This window comes from Cyprinodon tularosa, unplaced genomic scaffold (genome assembly GCF_016077235.1).
Source record: "Cyprinodon tularosa strain WSP-4 unplaced genomic scaffold, ASM1607723v1 ctg642, whole genome shotgun sequence".
NCBI classification, from domain to species: domain Eukaryota; kingdom Metazoa; phylum Chordata; class Actinopteri; order Cyprinodontiformes; family Cyprinodontidae; genus Cyprinodon; species Cyprinodon tularosa.
In genome coordinates this window covers 1-19760 of record NW_024039388.1, presented here as the reverse complement: position 1 = coordinate 19760, position 19760 = coordinate 1, and the positions used below count along the sequence as shown (strand labels likewise).

At 37.5% G+C, this 19760-nt stretch overlaps 1 protein-coding gene across 2 annotated transcripts in view; it reads left to right on the top strand.

Annotated features, from left to right (window-relative positions):
* Positions 1-17295, top strand: part of LOC119798986 (heterogeneous nuclear ribonucleoprotein C-like) — a 60566-nt gene extending 43271 nt beyond the window's left edge. Inside the window, exons 3-7 of one of the 2 annotated variants that reach the window (XM_038308663.1) lie at positions 6271-6321; positions 12039-12214; positions 13598-13711; positions 15548-15678; positions 16216-17295. In XM_038308663.1, the coding sequence (XP_038164591.1) occupies positions 6271-6321; positions 12039-12214; positions 13598-13711; positions 15548-15678; positions 16216-16254 (511 nt within the window). In that variant the 3' untranslated portion in view covers positions 16255-17295. The remainder of the gene's footprint in view (positions 1-6270; positions 6322-12038; positions 12215-13597; positions 13712-15547; positions 15679-16215) is intronic. The other variant, XM_038308664.1, reaches the window with a different exon arrangement.
* Positions 17296-19760: the final 2465 nt, after the last annotated feature.

The following is a 19760-nucleotide window of genomic DNA, read 5'->3' as shown; positions in this document are numbered from 1 at the left end:
GTAGGTTATTGGAAAAAATAAACAAATGAGCTAATTAACAAAAAATACCTCTTTTGTAGCAAAAATAACTCAAAATGTACCAAAAACGAAGAAACATATCAATAGAATATCTTGACTTTCGGAGTCCAGGTGGCTTTTCAGATCCCTTGCACCTCCATTGGACACCGAGACATATGTGCCTGCTTTGCACACTGTGCACAAGGCCTCCCATTTGTCTCGATCCGGTCTGAAAGCGGGGAAACTCTTTTGTAAATCGTTGGTAAACATACATTTGTGCCTTTGCATGTTGTTGGCGTACTGACAGCCACGCTATATTCTGATTAAAGGAATAGTACACCCAAAACATGATTAGCCTTCATTTTCTACTCACCCCCATGCTGAACAACACTCTGGAGTACTTTTTTGATATCTCAAATGCATCTGGAGATCTGGGAGGCTTCTTGCTGTCTGCTGACATTCAAATAATGGAGGTGCCCAGCGCCCGAGGCAGAAAGGTCCATAAAAGTCCACAAAAAACGTTTCAATATTCCTCCATACTGCTCGTCCAATGTATTCCAAGTGTCCTGAGTGGGTAGCATCCAGAATTTACTCGAAACGAAGTCATTTAGAATGTTTTTAGAGCATAAACAGTAGTGTATAGGATTTCCTGAAAGCGCGCGCCTGCGAGTTCACGAGTCTACGGAAACCGCGGCAGACCAACCCAGATGAAAGTGCGCATTCAGCTCAGCAAAGAACTCATGCTCTTCCTCAGACATTTTTCTTTCGTTGTTTCTTTCTTTGCACAGGTAAACAGCACATTTCTTCTTCTACGCTTGCATTATTGGCAGAGCAGATGCTGAATGCGCACTTTCATCTGGTTTGGTCTGCCGCGGTTTCCGTAGCGTCGTGATCGCGCATGTGCGCGCTTTCAAGAAATCCTATACACTACTGTTTATGCTCTAAAAACATTCTAAATGACTTCGTTTCGAGTAAATTATGGACGCTACCCACTCAGGACACTTGGAATACATTGGACGAGCAGTATGGAGGAATATTGACACGTTTTTTGTGGACTTTTATGGACCTTTCTGCCTCGGGCACCATAGACCTCCATTATTTGAATGTCAGCAGACAGCAAGAAGCCTCCCAGATCTCCAGATGCATTTGAGATATCAAAAAAGTACTCCAGAGTGTTGTTCAGCATGGGGGTGAGTAGAAAATGAAGGCTAATCATGTTTTGGGTGTACTATTCCTTTAAGAACAGGGCTGCCCGCACTGGCGCGGCTCAGGGGTGACGTCACACGCAGCGTCGTGCGCAGTGCCCTAGCGTCTGTAAATTTAATGGTCCAATTAAGGTAATTTAAAAAAACAGGACATTTCCTCACTTTCTAAAAAAAACCCGGGACACCCAGGATAGGACGTGAAATACGAACATGTCCTGGGAAATACGGACGTTTGGTCACCCTAAAATATTAGCATGGTTAGAACTACTTAAACACCAAAATTTTAGTCTGAGTCTATGGAATACTGCCTTAAGTCTGAGGTTTCCAGTTTTCATATTCCAGTTAGGGATGAATGGATTACTAAATTAGTGGATTTTTATAAGCATAATATTTTATAGATAAATAAGTGGAATGGAGTTGAGTTTTAATGTCTGTCATTTTTTGACATTTAGAAGAGTGAAAAATTGCGGATATGGATTGTGAGCGTGTAAGGACACCGAGATGTGTGAGTCTCATACCCAATGGGTGAGAGTTAACAGCCCGGAAGATTGTCATAGTAATGCAATAGTTTTAGATAACCTGGCTTAAAACCAGGTTGATATGTGTATTTATTCTTAATTGCGAATAGATCCTCCCATAGAAAGTGTAAGGACTCAAAACAGAGGGACCCAGTATTCAGGAAAGACAGACAGTGGGATAACTTAAAAAGCATTTATTAAAGCAACAACAGATCAGAGTTGTAGCGGCTAGGTCCTCTGAGGCAGGTAATTCTGGTGAGATGGAAATACAGATAAGTGACCACAAAAACCTGAAGGAGGATAATCTGAACATGTGAGTCACTAACCTGGTTTAGAGTTTACTCTGTGCCCGGAGAACGAGGTTGATAGCAGCCGGTCAGCTGACAAGATGCAGAGCTTGCTGCACAGAGAGTTCCAGACGCCGAAGCCTTGAAGGACACAGAACTTTCAGGAGATAAGATCTGAGCAGATGACTGAAGGAAGGCAGCACAATCCAGAGGTTGAAGTCGAGGGGCAGATCCAGGTTTAGTCCACAGTAGAATCCAACAGAATCCTAAGACAGGAGAGGTAAACAGATCAGAACAGGGGCAGGCAGGCTCAAAGGTCCAAAGACAGAAACAGGTCAGGATCAGGCAATGAGAACATTATAAGTAAAGCTAAAAAACCTTCACACCAAAAGTTAAAAAATAATCCAGAGCTGACAACTGGGAGCAAGCACCTTTTTAGAGGCAGAAGCATGTGGATCAAGTGAACAGTGATGAGAAAACCGGGCAGAATTGAACTTGTAAACCTGGCTTACCAATTCAGTCCGTAGCAAGAGAACACGGTAGAATCCAGCTGGTGAGTTGCCAACACGATGAGGCGGGTGTCATCCAGAGTGTCCTAGATATTGCAACCCGGAGAACAAGCAGGAGACCGAAGACAGGTCAGCCAAAGAGATCAGAACAGGAACAGGCAGGCTCAGAGTTCCAGCATTAGGATCAGCTGTGCAGTGATGAGAAACCAGGCAGAATTAGACAGGTGAATGGAATGAGTGATTAAGCCAGTCATCAGTGCCGAGATCATGACACAATTGCCTTTCTTTATTTTAATGAGTTGCCATTTTTTTCTTTTCCTATCCATGGCCCTAATCCTCTATCATATGTTTTTTCACATGTGATGGAATTACTGATGTCCTTTGGGTTTTTAGTGTTTTGGCCAGCTGTCTATGGTATTTAAAGCTGAAACCTGTAAATTCCTGGTCAAAACAGGAAGCCTTTTTATACAATTTTTTCTTGTTTTTATTGTTATTAAACTGTCACAAGTACAGAGCAACAAAATGAACTCTCTGCATTTAACCAATTCCCTTGGGGAGCAGTGGGCTGCCATTGAGCGGTGTCTGGGGAGCAGTGTGGGGTTAAGGATCTCTGCTCTGAACAAACTTCCAAACTATTTATGGTATTGTTTTTTTTGTTTTTGTTTTTTAAGTAGTGGACAGGGAACTTGAAAATAAGTGATATAACATCAGTTTGGTAGAGAGACATACAAATATGCATAAAAGAGGAAAAAGAAAGATCTATAGCATACAATAATTGAATATTATTGATCTCACATTGGAGAAATTTACCTCTGCATTCAACCCATCCCCTTGGGGAGCAGTGGGCTGCCATTGAGCGGTGTCTGGGGAGCAGTGTGGGGTTAAGGATCTCTGCTCTGAACAAACTTCCAAACTATTTATGGTATTGTTTTTTTTGTTTTTGTTTTTTAAGTAGTGGACAGGGAACTTGAAAATAAGTGATATAACATCAGTTTGGTAGAGAGACATACAAATATGCATAAAAGAGGAAAAAGAAAGATCTATAGCATACAATAATTGAATATTATTGATCTCACATTGGAGAAATTTACCTCTGCATTCAACCCATCCCCTTGGGGAGCAGTGGGCTGCCATTGTGCAGCGCACGGGGAGCAGTTTGGAGTTTGCTCAGGGATCTAGAGTGGCAGTCTGTGGGAGTGGGGCTTGAACTTAGAACCTCTGGAATCCAAGCGCAATGCCCTAATCACAAGTCTACAACTCCCCTAAATTATATGATATGCAGTCATTCATTTAATCAACTTAACCTAATCTAGCCCAACTCCTTTGCTGTTGCGAAGGACGTCAGTCATCTGGTCACTAGCCTGTCACAGGAGCCTACGCTGGGATTTAAAATCAAATGTGGAAAAAAAAGAAGAAGGTATTCTTGTGCAATTTTTTTGTTATCCTTTTAACCACATCTGATGCTTAATTTTTTTTCTTTTAAACTTTTCAACATTCATTGTAGTTTTAATTCAGAGAATAAGACCTGACCTAAGATTATTTCAAATAAAGTATCGTAAGAGAAAAAAAATATTAAAAGTGATATTTGGCATATTTCTTTTCAAAGAGATGATTAGCCTGATGACAGTTTGTTTCCCAGAACTTCATCACAAGATGAATAACCACAAAACAAAAGAACTAAACAGAAAGTGAGCAGCAGCATCCTTCAATGAGGATTTTATTGAAATTATGTTATTTGCTGTTTCTCTTACAGATGAATTCATTCAGAAACACAAAAGTCAGCTTAGTTGAAAAGCTGAGAATTCCAGCATTTGTATGTGCTGTGTTCTTCTGTCTCATGGATCTTTTACAGGAACAAGATGTAAAAGTCGAGAAATGCTCTCATTATATTGAATTCTCAAATGGAAGACAAAGATTTTCAAGTGTCTTAAAAAAAGAGAACAATGACAACCCAGGCAACTTTTTGTTTGAAATGGGAAAACAAAAAGAATGCCTTCAAATTGTGCATTTCATTAGTGTAAAGTGTGTCGCTCAGAAAAGAGCTTGTTATAAATTATTTTGAGGTTTTCTGTCCCCTGAGCTTGAAAAAAACAGCTGGCATGAGACACAGAAGAGACAATTAGAGCAGAGCTGGGTGAAAATGTTAATGCAGTCCTATCCAAATAAGTCTTAAGTTCAGATTCAGTCTTTTTCTTCAGAAAATCACACATCCCCAAACTCACATCTCTGGTTAGATATGTTTCTTGTACATCCCAGTCAAGTGGAACAAACAAAATGTAATTTTAAAATGTAAAATGTAGAAACAATTCAAAATACAGTGGGAACATCTGACCAGGGTCGACCCGCTAACAAGCCAGAACAGCTCTGCTTACAGTCGATAAACGTGGCCATTCAGGGATTCAGAGAGACAAAAGAACGAAACACTTACTACGCGCTGGCTCACTTCCAAGTTGGCCTTTCCTACTTTCCTGATTTCTGTTGCATTGGTGACATCATCAACACTAACCCAGCGTGATAGTGTCGCCATACATGCAGCAGTAAGAGGAAACAGGACATGCAGCTTACCAGCAGTAGATCAGACCCCGTTTTTTTTTTTTGCCAATGGGAAGGGAGCCAAATGCCGATTCTTAGCAGGTCGACCAGTGTTTGAAAAACCCGTTTTCACCCACTATTTTCAGTGGGAAAGAGGCTTTAGTAAAGGATAAGCTAATATTGAAAATGGATGGATGGAAAAATTACACAGCATACAATCAAATGAAAATGTAATTGTTGTTAAGTAATTCAATAGTTTAAAGATTATTCCTGAAAAAAAAACAAAAGCGTACAATACTTATATATATATAGACAATCCAGTGCAGAGGTTCTACTTTCAGGCTTCATAGATGTATCTCTTGTCCAACTTTGAAAGATTGCAATTGAACCCTTTTCTTACCATAAGTAGCCATGTGGACAATCTGCACTATGTTATAGTAAGAAAAGGTTTATTATTCTAAACTGTACTTTTAAATACCTCTACATCATGGATTTGCTGTCAATCTAAGCAATTTTGCTCCAAAAGAAAGATAGTTTAATAGGTGTCAAACTTGAACAATTAATTAATCAAATATGTTTTTCTTTAGAGTTTTAGAGATAAATGTAGGAATTGAAGTTAGTTTTAAAAAGGGCATAATGATGAGGACAGAGTCACTCAGACAGAGCAGCAGACAGCATGATGGTGAGCCAAATGCAGGGATTATTAGAGACTCATCACAGGGATTTGGTTGGAATCTGACACACCAGACTGTGCTCTCACTGTGGCTTAGTGTCACTGTTCTTTTACTTCCTCCAATCTTTTTTAATAGATATGCTTCAACTGTATCAGCCCTCATAAATATCTGTCACATCATTCATTCTCCTTTCATTTTTCTGTCTCACTCTTGCCCATGGTTCCCAGCTTACCTCACCAAGCTCAAACATCGATGTGTTCAGTGGGTGATACGGTTGCGGCACGATCCAATTTTTATAGATTTTCCACCTGGATGCTGCAGCAGAAAAAGAAAAGCCCATGTTTTCTTCCAATTGGCTAGAAACCATGAAAACAGCTTTCTTTTTTCCAGATGAAGAAGCGACATCAAAAAACTATATTTAGGCTCAGACATTTATCCACATACCCCACAACAAATTACCCCCTGAATGAAATCAATGATAGCAGCAACAAAAGCATCTCAAAGTTTTGCAACCACTTCATCTGACTCTGTCTCCATCTTCTCTGCAGATCAGAGTTTGATCTGGACTATGACAGCTACCACGAAGACTACTATGACAGGTACTGTCAGAAAATGTGACTTTTTACACAGCTCACTGCATGATCGTGAGTCCCATAATGGTAGAAGTGTTTTGCTCTTGATTGTTGTCTGCCTTTATGTTGTCCTTTCTATTTTTATTTAGTATGACCTTTTGTGCCTCACAAGCTCACTTCAGATATTACTGAAAAACAAACTCTTGTTCTTCCCTGCTCCCTGAATGATGTCTGTAAAATGATCGAAATAGCAGGGACAGTCTTATTAGGGTGTTTATTTTCATGAATATGTATCATATGCTGTTCACCAGAACATGCAAAATACTGGGTGGAGGATATGCAAATGTAATCATTTACCCCCTGCAATGCGATGATCAAACCAGGAATAACCTGCTGGCACTTTTGAAAGCAAACTTACAGTAAAGGCAAGAATTGCTGCAATAAGTGTAAGGTGCGATGACAGATGATAAGCCCTGTGAAAATGTCAACATATTTGTACAGTCAGAAATTAAGATAGAAGAGACATATAATCTATCAAGGGCAGACTTAGAGCTGATCCGAGATCTCTTATGGAAAGACTCCTCGCAACACTCAATCTTCTTGTATTTGGATGGACCGTTCATTCAGATGTAAGATGATGTGACTGGGGTTATTTTGTGATGTTGCTTTGAGAAATGGAAACAATGACCTTGACCGGTTGAGACAGATGGAATATACCAGATGCCAGATGTTAATCTACTGTATTTTGGCCTCTAAGACATCTTAGTTAATAAGTCCTGTTGATCTTTTTCTTTTAACACAAACCTAGAAGGCACTATCTCCTCTCCACTGCCTGCATCTTGTCCACATCATACCTGCCAAGTGTGCACAGTGCTTTTACATATTGATACTGCCTCTGGAAGGTAAATAATAAAACCTGTTCTATTCTCCTAAATTTTTTCATGGTTGCACCTTGTAGCACACACAAAATGCTCCTCTAAATAGGGCAGTCTGCGGCAGTTTTGCATCATTCAAAATTGTGCACAAAATCAAAATTTGCAGGTGAAGTTAAGTATTTATTACTTATTTTTGGGCTCTAGCCCTAAATTTACTCTTCGTGTGGCTCCACCCTGCGGCAAACTTCTACTCCCCTCCAATTTACAGTGCAGTGGAAGTCAACAGTGGCTTCAAAGAGAATATGCAATAAAAGCCAGTGATAATGTGGAAACCATACTGAAAATAAATGTTACAATGCTTGCAATTGTTTCTTTTGCGTTTTTGGGCATCCAGATATTTTCAGAGGTTATACTCTAAAATAGGGAAAGAATCTAACAAGCCAAGACAAGAAGCAAAGAGGCTATATCTGTTGCTAATATTAGTGCACGAAAAGTGCAATAATGTTTTGAAAGAGAAAGGGGAAACACTCAGATTAGCTCAGAATTGTTCATGCACTACTGCAGGAATGTGCAGGGCTCTTTATTTTTTTAACATTTGGTTTTGTAATTTGTTGCTTTGGAAGTTTAAGTACATATATGAATACAGAAGTCTTGCAGAAACATTATTTCCATTAAACTTCTTTTAAGCCGAAAGTGTATGAGAAGGAATAAAGTTTACACACTGTAAGTTGAAATCTTATAATACAAAATATAAAACTTATATTGCCCCCAAGCACCCCCCCCCCCCCCCAAAAAAAAAAAACAAACAAAAACAAAGTAACATTCTCATTGGTGGTAGCAGCACCATCCTGTTGAAAAGCCTGTCTTTTGTCAGAAAACTAAATTAGTTAGGGTTGTTGACGAGATAAGTTGATGTAAATGCAGGGATGTCCTGGGAGGAAACGTGTTGAATTAATAAAAAAAGTGTTCATATCACATGTTCATGTCAGAAGGGCCCATTCCCCGTTTATTCTTAAATTTAATTTGGAATCTCAAAATGTTAAGTTTAACAAGGAAAAGACTGCCCTGGTTAACCATTGAGGATTTCAAAAGATTGTATTGTCAAAGCAGTGTTCTTTAAAAATTATTTTTAAAAATAGGCAGAAATATCTTACAATAAGCATTTGTATTGTATTCAGATAATGCAGTAATTTGTACAAGAGATAAAGAGTTAAGAAGCATAGTTAACTCTGTTTTAATTTTATTTTCTCCCATAATAATCCAAAGTTTCATTGCATCCAGTACTCTTTTAAATTTTGTTTAAATGCTTCTTATTGTTTGTTGTCTCTTTTTTTTTACTTGAAACATAAAAGCATATCAAGTGATGCAATTTTTGTCAATTAATTATTACAATTATTATTAAATCATTTTAATATTAGAGAAAACAACCCTAGAGGGAATAATTGAAGGATTCCCTTCAGGTTTTTAATTTCTACTTGCTGCATGGCCAGGTTGACAACCATAAAGTCAAAACACTGTGTTGTAAAAACTTTAAAATCAACTTTATTGTTAAATGTCCTAAAATTGTGGGTTAGCAGTAAAAACAAAGCATTTTGCACTGCAAGCTCAGCGCACAGAAAGACAAGGGGGTGAGTGTTTCTATATAATCTGTCATTTACTAAAATTGCTCTTGGGCTGTCCTAAATCTCTACAGGCCTAAACTGTAACTGCTGTGATCAGCACATCTGAATAACAGTAAGCAATCACATCACATACAGATATAAACACACAAACAGGCAAAGGCTTAATGATCAACACTTTTCACCAGTTTTTGTAATTTATTTTTTGAACAATTACTGCTCAGATGCTTAGATTACTTAGCTTTTTTATGTAGCTTTCTCTGTTTTGGTTTTCCTTCTTTCACTCTCTTTGTCAGGAGGAACACTCGCCACTGATTTTCAATTTGTTTTTACCACAGTGCCTGATTATTCTCTCTGCTGCTGGCTAACTCTACAGACAGCTTTGTTTGTGTGTGTTAGGTGGCGTGTCTTACTATGTGTGTGTGTGTGTGTGTGCAGGACATAAATTAACTATTCATGTGTATATGCATGTCCCTCTAGGTTTGAATCTGTGAAGTCTATGTGTGCATTTATGTCTGTTAGTTGTAAACATCACTTGATGAGAAAAATTTGTGTTTTGGACGACTGTCCTGTTGTTCAAACACAAAAGTAAAATGTCTTTCAGTGCACTGATAACGGCTCTAGCTGACAAAGCTGCTTTCCATGTGGGGTCTAATCCACAGAGACAAACACTCTTACACACACATACGCCCACACACGTTTCTGTAATCCTCACTCGTCTGCTTTCTCTCATTGTCTGAGCTTCCTTTCTCCGGGATGACACTTCAAAGCCGCGGTGACATCACGTTTTGTATCTGCCCCTGCAAACTGCTCAAAAAAATACTTTAAACCCCAAAAGTCTTTGGTCTCAATGTCTCCCTTTGCGGATGGTTCTCAAAGCCTGTAAGCTCTCGCACTTATGGTGTCCTAATGCACTTCATCCACATGTGACGTTCTGTTCTTCACGGCTAAAGGAGAGGCGCAGGGAACAAAGTGCCTGCATAGATGTTGTTGCCAGGCTTTCAGTGTCTTGGAAAACAAAACAACACAGAAGTAAGATTTCAGCTTTTCAACTCAATGACGACTCAATCGGTACATCTACCATCTTAATTTGAGCTCCCACAATGGATGTTCACCCTGCTTCTAATTGATACCCAGATCTATTTCCAATTCATTTCCAATACTGAATTGTTCTATTTTCCTTTTTTGTCACACTTGAATAATTGAAGTCATTACATGCAGAAACTATCATGTCAAATGCCTAGATACATATTTTAAGCCAATAGAGTTTAAGTTTCAATTTGCCACCTAGGATCCAATCTCATCACTATTTGGCCATCATGGTGTTCAAAATATTATAATGGGATAAGCACATCTCTGCTGCCTGAACATGTGAGCTCAGAAAATAGAGTAAATCCTTGATACATTCTGCAGCGTGCTTGAAAGATTACATGTGCAGACGCTACAACTGGAGTTGAATGCCTGATCTAGCTTGCAGCCGTCATCTCCTTGAAAGCGTAAAAGCATTTTTTTTTATTATAGTTGGTACAAGAAACTCTTCCAAATAAGTTTTATCTAGTGTCTATACTATCCAAACGGGCTCCTAATACCAAGTTAGGCCAGTAAACCTAATATATTTTCAGAGTGTTGGTTCAGGTTTGGATGTAGGCTGCATCTTAAAACTGTTTTGATGATTTTGTGCTCCCAAGAAACCCTGTTTCTTTTGGGGTGACAGGATAAATATGGATCCTCATTCAGGCTATAAACACAGGCAAAAGTTGAATTTTATCTCTTATATTTAGACACAAGAAAAACCAAAAGTGGTAGATTAAAATTCAACGGTTCAGGGCATTTTGATCAACTTCAGAAAGTAGTGTATGCACGTCAAATTTGCTCTAAATGTGTTTTACAACAAGTTTCAGTTTTACATAAAGGCCTCGGTCTTATTAAAAGCTTATATATTTTTTTTCTGTCATTCATCTGAACAAATGTGATCAAATGAAATGCTGGAATTCTAAACATTTATTTATTTATTTACTGCAAAGCTTTTTATCTGCTGACCAATGTTTTTTTTTTCAAGGCAAGGAATAGTGAAGGGTCTAATTTAATCTTGTTCCTGGTTTCAATTGGTCAATGGGTCATGAGTGCTGTGGATTTTCTTTTACTTGTTTATTTACTTTAAATCACAGCCATATTTCTCATTTTACTGAAACAGCTATGCACCAAGTGCCATTTCTGTAACCACAATAGGGGTTGACTGTGATACACCCGCTGTCTGCAGCACTACCAGCCTGGCGGGGAGATATTGATTGGCCCTGACAGAACCAATTACATTCAGTGACAGATAGAGACATGGAGCGGTCCGTAGAGAGAAGGCCAGTGCTAGAGGGAAACACTTTCACTCTCTTATTCTGGATAGAAAAAAGAAAAAACAACAACAAAGGAGCTGTGTTTAGATGTATATTTATTTTAAAAAAACACTTTCTTATTTTACCCAGTGTATCTTTTATATATCTACAGTCTGTGTATTTTTTTCTGAAGACAGTAGGAACAGAATCTATACTATTTGATGTTGGAGCTGAATATTAACCGTTTAAAAGATTAACTATTTTCAACCTGCTAAAATATATAAAATATTCATCTTATTTTATACATACAACTCACCCAAACCTGTCAATAAATATGATATATTTTACATCTTACAGTAATTTTGCTGCAACCAGTTAGTTTGTTTTTCATAGAATAAGGACTGAGCATAGAGTAAGACTGTTGATTATCCATAAATTCAAGTAGGGAGTTCGTCGCTTTACAACATTGCTTTTGTTTCCAGAAACTTGTTTGCAATGATATAGATTTTAAAGAATTAAGAATTTTGAAATGAAATAATTTAAGTTTTATTTGATTCATGCAAGGAAGAGTGTTCTTTGGTGTTCTCTGGTGTTCTTTATATTTATGAGTATTTTGCTTTAAAATCTTTTCACTGACTACACAGTCGTTCCCTCGGTTCCACCCTCCAATTAAAGCTGAACTGGCCTATTGTGTTTTCAGTTGTACCCTCTCTGATCTGGGTCACCTGCCATTTTAAAAGGTTAGTCATAATATGCAGAGCTTAGTCATTTTCTTCTCTTGGTTGTTTCCATCTTGCTTGGTTTAGACAATGTCAAGAGTTTCCAGAGATTGTCAAGAGATTGATTTGATGCAGTCACAATTAAACATAAGTTTTCTTTTTCAAAAACTTTTTCTGTCTTTATTATTTTCAATTTTTTTGCAGGGCATGTGATTACCAGCGTGTGCCAGCCTCAATCTCTCCTCTCCCTTTGGGACCAAGTGGGGCCAAGAGATCCCGTTACTCCTCCCATTCCTACTCCAGCAGGCACAGACGCAGTCGAGACAGAACCCACTCTAAAAGCTCCAAAGCCCAGTCCACAAGTTCAAACACAGCCAAGTGTGAGTGGTATGAATGAGTTGAGGCTGATATATTTAAACTATTCAAAACGTTTAAAAAAAAATACAATTACTTCGATTATAACTCTGACAAAGGCATTGTATTACCAAAATAGGTAGCTTTGGTTTATTGTTTTCTGTCCTTCCTCAAAATCTAAATATATAATTTGAAGAACAAAAAACATATCTAAGTGTATGCCTCCTTTAATAAAAGCAAACAAGGTGAGGCAGCCTAAAAAAGAGTGATTCCACATTCTCTAACAAAAAGAAATATATATAAGGACCATAATAAAACAGAATTTAAGACAAGAGACAAATACAATGAATATGCTGACATAAAAATAAAAATGGAAATGATAAAATGCAAATGAAAAAATAAGACACCAGAAAAGGAAAGAGTTATAATAATAATAACATTTAAACACTATAGAAAAAAAAAGAAAGATCCTAGTTTAAATGAGCCAACCCTTCCTGGACATTTGGGGAAGTTGGTTGCAGAGATGATGCACTAAAAAGCAAAATTCAGCTTCCATTTTAGTTGAGGGTTTGTGAAATCACAGTAAATTGGTCTTTAGTGGTTCAACATATATGTTTTAATACTCTATGATGGGACCATAATAATTGGATCATGTAGAAAATAAATGCAGATGGTGCAGTAATGGAGCCATGAGGAACACCACAGTCAGATTAATAGCTACCAAAAGAGAGCAAGTAGTGTCAGCTACTCAATAGACCCATACCATCAGACAAGCATGTAGAGTCTCAATAAAAGTGACCATAGAACAGTTCCCAGGGGAACTCATTCCATGTTTTATGCAAATGGGTCAAATTCAGTCAAGTTCTAGAGGCCTGGCCACATTTTCTATGAATTCACATGTTAGAAAGAACGGTCTGAAGGGCAGCATAAAGCATGTCAAATGCTTATCATATAAGCTGTACCTGTTGTTTTCCAGTTTTGAAGGAGATCTCAGTCTGTAGTACATTAGTTCTCAAAGCAAGTCAACACCCCCCTCATTAGGGACAGAAAAGACCATGTAGATCAAACTGATAGGAGTTTGATCTACACAAAAAAGAGGTTAGGAGAGGAATAAAGGAGGTAGAGATTATGGATTATGGAAGTTTGTGACTGATACCTGAACATGCCATACCTACACAATGTTTACACCCCAAAAAGTAAAAGGCAGCTTACCTTCTTCTAGCACTGTCAACATATTGCTGCAAAGTGTGTAGTTTTCCAGATACCCTCAAACTTAGCCTCTAAATAAGCTTATCTTTGCTGAATTTAGTAGCAGTGTTCACTTACTGGCCGGACCGTAACTAACTGAAAGGTACTTTAGGTTCTTTTTATCTCTGTGTAACCTGTTTCCCTTTCCCTATGTCTTACAGTGGGGATGGAGGAGCTACAGGTGATTAAAAAGGAGCTGACTCTGATAAAGACACAGATCGATGGACTCCTTGAAAGTCTTGACAGGATGGACACACAGAGGGATGACCAGAAAGGTGAGGTACTCACTCAGAACGACAGTGGAGGCACACGATCAAATGATAGATAATATACTGGTGCATCAAAGTCCTTTTAAAATGGACTCAGTGCAATCTACCCTACTTTCAGATTAATTCTAGTCTAGATATTTCAGGCATCAGTCCAAATAATAGTGATTTAGAAATGGTGCTTTAGGGGAAAAGGAGGATGGGAATGTGATGCATGAATTGAGCCACTTCTCTTTCAAATTATAAATAGGTGACTTTCATTATCCACTAAGGATATGCTTCAAGTTGAATTCACATTGGTTTAGTGGCACAGTCATTTTGCGCAATAAAAGTAATATTAAAATGAAACAATGAGTGCAGCATCTAATACACTGCATAGATTCTGCTGCCATCATGTGGAAACTTCCTGCAAGTAAAATATGAGCGCCTTGCAAAAACATTTTTTCACATCGTCTAAACTACATTTGCATGTAATACAATTTAGTTTTAGAAGTTTTTTTTGTTTTGTTTTTTTGCTTTAGGTGTTTTTTATATGAGCAGCAATAGAAAAGCTGCTAAGAAATCAAATTTAGAGCAGGGTTAGGTTATAAACATCTGTTTAATCCATTTTCCAAAACATGGAAAGACAGTCTGAGATATACCATGGCATGGTTATCCATCTACACAGTCAAATAAGGCAAGGAGAGCACTGATTAGGGAAGCAGTTAAGATTTATTTCATAATTTTGGAGGAGCTGCAGACATCCACAGCTCAAATGGGAAAATTATTTTTATCAGAACAGCTATTTGTAGTGTAATTAAAAGATCTAGGCAAATCTATTCAAGAGAGGATAGAACCATTGGAAATTCTGTTTGATGAAAAGCATGAAGGAGACACTGCAAACATGTTGGAAAAAGACCAAAGTGTAAGTATAGCCCATATCCAAAACCATGTGTGAGTTGAAAAACTATCATCACGCATACCAGACAGCATATCCCTGTGGTGAAAAGGGTTTTATTGAATAATGACATTCAATTAAGGGAGTGGATGGTGCTAACTAAGGCTAATTATGAAAGACAACATTGTAAAAGTTAAAAAAAAAAGACTGGGAGAAGGTTCATTAACATCAGGACAGTGGCACCAAGAATACAACCTGGGCTACAGTGGTTTGGTTCAGCATGACATGTTGGAGTGGTCCAGTCCAAGTTTGGACAAAAATTGTTTTAATATAAAACCTGAAAACCGACGTATAGCCACTTTTCTTTCAGTCTGACTGAAATTTAGGTATTTTGAAAAGAAGATAGGGCCAAAAATGTACGTTTCTGGACTGAAAAAACTGATAGAGAGACGCCCCAATCGTCTGAGTGTAATAATCATTAAGATAAGAGCAGATAACAGAATAATGGGCTGCATACAAGGTCATGCCACACTTTTTTTCATAATAATGAAAAATATAAGGACTTGGAGGCTCGTTCCTGAGAGCTCCATGGACTTATGTTTAACAAAACCTCTTTTGACAGACCGAAAATTTATGTCACAGCATCCCAATATAAAGAAGTATTTTTGTTTCCTGTTTGGAGCAATCTAAGCCTTCTGTGGGTTGCACCTACCCTGAAAGACCTTAATGGATTGATAGCTCTGATCATTTTATTAATTTACCCCATCATCATTCGACTCGTCTGTCTGTCACCATCTAGTCTGGACGTCGTTCACCTCCCTCATCTTGTCACCTTCACTCTGAGGCTCTGTCTTTCATTTCCATAAAAAATAAGCTGGTAGTATTTTGCTTTCTAGACACTGCTACCCCAAATGCTTTATTTCAGCTTCTCATTTCTAGGAGTGTATCTCCTTCTTCCTGTGTTTCAGACTCTCCCCTGAGAGAGGACAGTCCGCTCAGTCTGTCCTATGACGTGACAGCCAGCAGTCCGGAGCATTCCCTTTCTTCCCTTTCCCCACCTAGTTCCCATCATCGGATCAGGGAAAGCCCAGACATGAAGGTGTGATGATGACTATATGTTTTTAAAATGCGTTATTGTATTGTATTTTATCATTATATTAAAAAAAAATTAAAAACACGTTAGAACTGTAAATTAACAGTCATATGTTTATATTACTGATTTTATATATAGTTTTTTTTCCTCACTATTTTTCAAGGCTGCAGTTTTAAAAAAGATAAAATTGTCCAGTGAGCTGTTTCCAAATGAAATTTCTTTTTGTTTTTACACTTGTGTAAACAAAATGACAAAATCTGTCTAGGTCTAAGTCTAAGACTACCACTTCATGGTGCATTCCTTATTGTTTACAAATATCAGGAATTTCTGTTTGGTTTTTTGGTTTTTATTTCTAAAATTGTCGGTTTAGAATGAGACAATCCAGTCTGTCTTCTAAAGTTCATATGAACCAAGACTGTGAAATCAGGTTATTTTAATAGAAGGAAATTTTCCTGAGTCATTCTGAGCTGGCAGCTTATAAACCCCCTCCTTGTCTTTCCCCTCCACTTCCCTGTCTCCGTGTCTTCTCTTTGTCTGTCACAGATGAGCAGCCACAGCTTCGACCCCGAGGAGGAGATATGACGGACAAATATGAGGAAAGAGTAAAAGATGGGGGTTAGGTGCCAAACATGGACGAAGAGAACCGCAAACCTTCAAGTTAATGCCCACCAACAAAGCCTAACTCACTGCAGGCTGGACATATCAGATCAGATTACGTATTTATTGTTACCACAGCTGCTTGGTTTAATCTAACCTAGAAACAAGGATGCAACAAAAAAAAAAAAAAAACATGTGAATAAGATTGAGGATATTAATTAAGATAAGCTTAAGAGAAAGAGGGTGGTGCACTGATCCTATCTATAAAGCAGATGTAAATTAAACCTGGAGGCTGAGTGAGAATAACAGCCTCACTTTTTATTCTCAAGACATGGATCAATATGAAAAGCAATTTTTCACACAAATCAGATTGGTTGCAAATGAATTAAGTCTGAACTCTGATCACAATCTTGCTCCTGTGTTTACTTACATATCCCTCATTTTAAAAGAAGACGTTCATTTTCAGCATTAAACGCTAGATACACTGTTTTTTTTTCTTTGTTTTTAACAATTGTGGAAAGAGAAAATACAACCAGGCTGAATAGAGGTCATGTTGGAACAACAAAACATATGAATAAATCTGGGTGGATGCTCAGGGTCACAGATCTGCTCGAATGTCCCTTCACCCCCATCTCAAGTCTTACACAGAATCTGAAAGGTTTATTTATTATATTTAATCACAATTCCCCTGTATTTAGCTCCAGCTTTCATTACTTTGCTGAAGTAAATGATCCCCAGAGCACGATGCTGCCACCACTATGTTCTAGCTTGGAGGGAAGTGGTGTATCCAAATCGATGAGCAGTGTAAGTTTTGCTCCATACATGGTGCTGTGCACAACTTCTGAAGACCACAGGAACTTATATAGAGTTACAAGAGTAAAGGGGATTCAATACACTACTCTGCATGCTTTCAATTTGTGTTGTTTAAAAGGTTTAAAATATCAAATTCTTTTTCTGTTTCCTAACAACAGCCTAAAACTCTCAATGAAATACACTAAAAGTTAGTTGCTATAACATGAAAAAATGTGGAAAAACTTCACAAATTATAAATACTTTTGCCAGGTGCTGTACTTTCTTTGCACCAGGAGTCCTGGTGAAAGATTATAGATCCCTCCTGCTACACATTTGGCACGTTGAAACATGTAAAGGCTCTGATCAATGTGTAATATTGTGTATTATTGTATACTTTGATGTAATTGTTTAGCTCTTGGAACCTAGCTTCATTTAGAAATTCCTGTGTGGTACTTTTTTTAAGGAAAATTATGATGTTATACATAATTGTATAATGCCTCTGTTGTTACACGTTTTGATTTGCACTATCAGGATAAACCTAGTGGAAATACTTGTTGTTGCTGTGGTGAAAGTATTTTCATATTGACTATATATGCAGCACATTGTGGTGTGTTTTTATCTTGAAAGACTATGAGAGAAATGGAAGAATAAAAAAAATGGTTAATGAAATGATGTCAAGATTCAACAATGATTTTTCTGGTTTTAGACATCATAGCATATAGAAAGGAGGGAAGCTGGGTTTAACTTGTGTCTGTTTGCTCAAATCTCACTTTTCACTCATTCTTTCGGCGGCTTTAGTAAAGAGGAGCCCTGAATATAAAAACACTTCCCTCAGAAACTTTCAATCCATGCAAGTCTTGATTTATCTGTAATCGCACACTAACTGCACAGAGATGTTTGCAAACAGCAGCTTTTTTTTTCCCTCATGGAGCAATTTCTCTGAGCGTTGACTCTAAATATCTGTGTCATTATACATCATCTTGGCACCAAGCGCAGCAGAAACAGATAAGGAACTTGGATGCTATTTTTTAAAATCTGTATGCATTACGGCATCAGAGGCATACGACATCCTGTTGATTTGCTAAACAGACATAACATCTGATTTCTTTAATAAAAATCCTGAGAAAAGGCATCAAGCACTGGCTCTACTAACGACGGGTACGCCTGAGAGAAATCAGTGAGAGAGAGAAGAACAGATCCATACAGCTGAGATAATAAACTCGCATCAAGCAGCAAAATGACCACGTCTGCTGTAATGGTTTATATTACTCTTTTATATTCATCAGTTTACATATACTCATTGAAAAATAAATTATTAGGGTTTGTTGAAACCATGTTTTTCAGTTCCAGACACTGTAATAAGGCTTACTTGCTGGCATTGATAGAATCTTAGACAAATCTTTAATATATAATGGCTGCGGTCAATTTTCAGTCACAAGTTTGCATGTTTTGGAACCTAAGACTGGAGTACCCAGAGAAAATCAACCGTTCACAAAGCTAATCACCAAGCCATGTCTGTTTAAACATGGCTATCTTGACATTAAAGATTTTTTGAAAGGTAAGTTTATTATTTTCATAGAGCCAATAAGTCCAACAATAATAAACAGTGAACTGTTACGTCTAATAAATGTTCGAAGAGCTGAATGAAGAATGTAACCAAAGGAAACGCACAAGAGGTCTACTGTTCTCAAAAAAATCTGTTATGTGTCCTGAAAGCCAAACAGAGTGGGACAGTCTGCAGGATGTTACAGGAGAAATGTGTGAAAAGTCTGATTCTGTTTCTCAAACCACAAAATGTAATCAAATTTCATACTTAAGTCCAATGACCCACTTTAGATCTTATTTATAAGTGAACATGAGCACATTCAAGCTGCAGCCACGGGAGAGACACATAACCTCTGAAAGTACGGTAAGCAGGAAGTTTTTATTAGATATATTGTAAATCTTATTTTTCTGTAAAACAAACAAACATATCATCCTTGTTTCATGATTTCTTGATATAGAATTTCTTGATATTTTTGATTTTAAATCTTACAATTTTGAGATAAATGTTTTAACAAGCTCTTTTTTGCTTAAAATAAGCTCTTTTTTGTTACATTTCTATGTAACAACTAAGATACATCATGAACAAGTTTTCAATGAAATTGCTATATAGAAAACAAAAGTTCAGCTAATTAATGTTTTCTTTCCACAATTTTCAAATTTAACAGAACTAAACTGAAATCTGGAAAAAGCCAGGTCGTCATAAAATAGTCCTTTTTGCTAATTGTTATAACAGTTAATTCAGATTTTGCAGAAAAATTGTTTATTTGGTTATTTAAATATCCTAAATAAGCAGGTCATATCCTGTTGGTCGTTACGTGTGAGGTTATTGTTTTTATTTAGGCCCGAGCAGCATAGCGCTGCGAAGGCCTATTGTATTTCGAAAGTTTCTTATTATTATTATTATTATTAGGCCCGAGCAGCAAAGCGCTGCGAAGGCCTATTGTATTTCGAAAGTTTCTTATTAGGCCCGAGCAGCAAAGCGCTGCGAAGGCCTATTGTATTTCGAAAGTTTCTTATTAGGCCCGAGCAGCTCACCGCTGCGAGAGCCTATTGTTCCTGTACCGTTTGTTATTATTATTATTAGGCCCGAGCAGCTCACCGCTGCGAGAGCCTATTGTTCCTGTATCGTTTGTTATTATTATTATTATTTATTA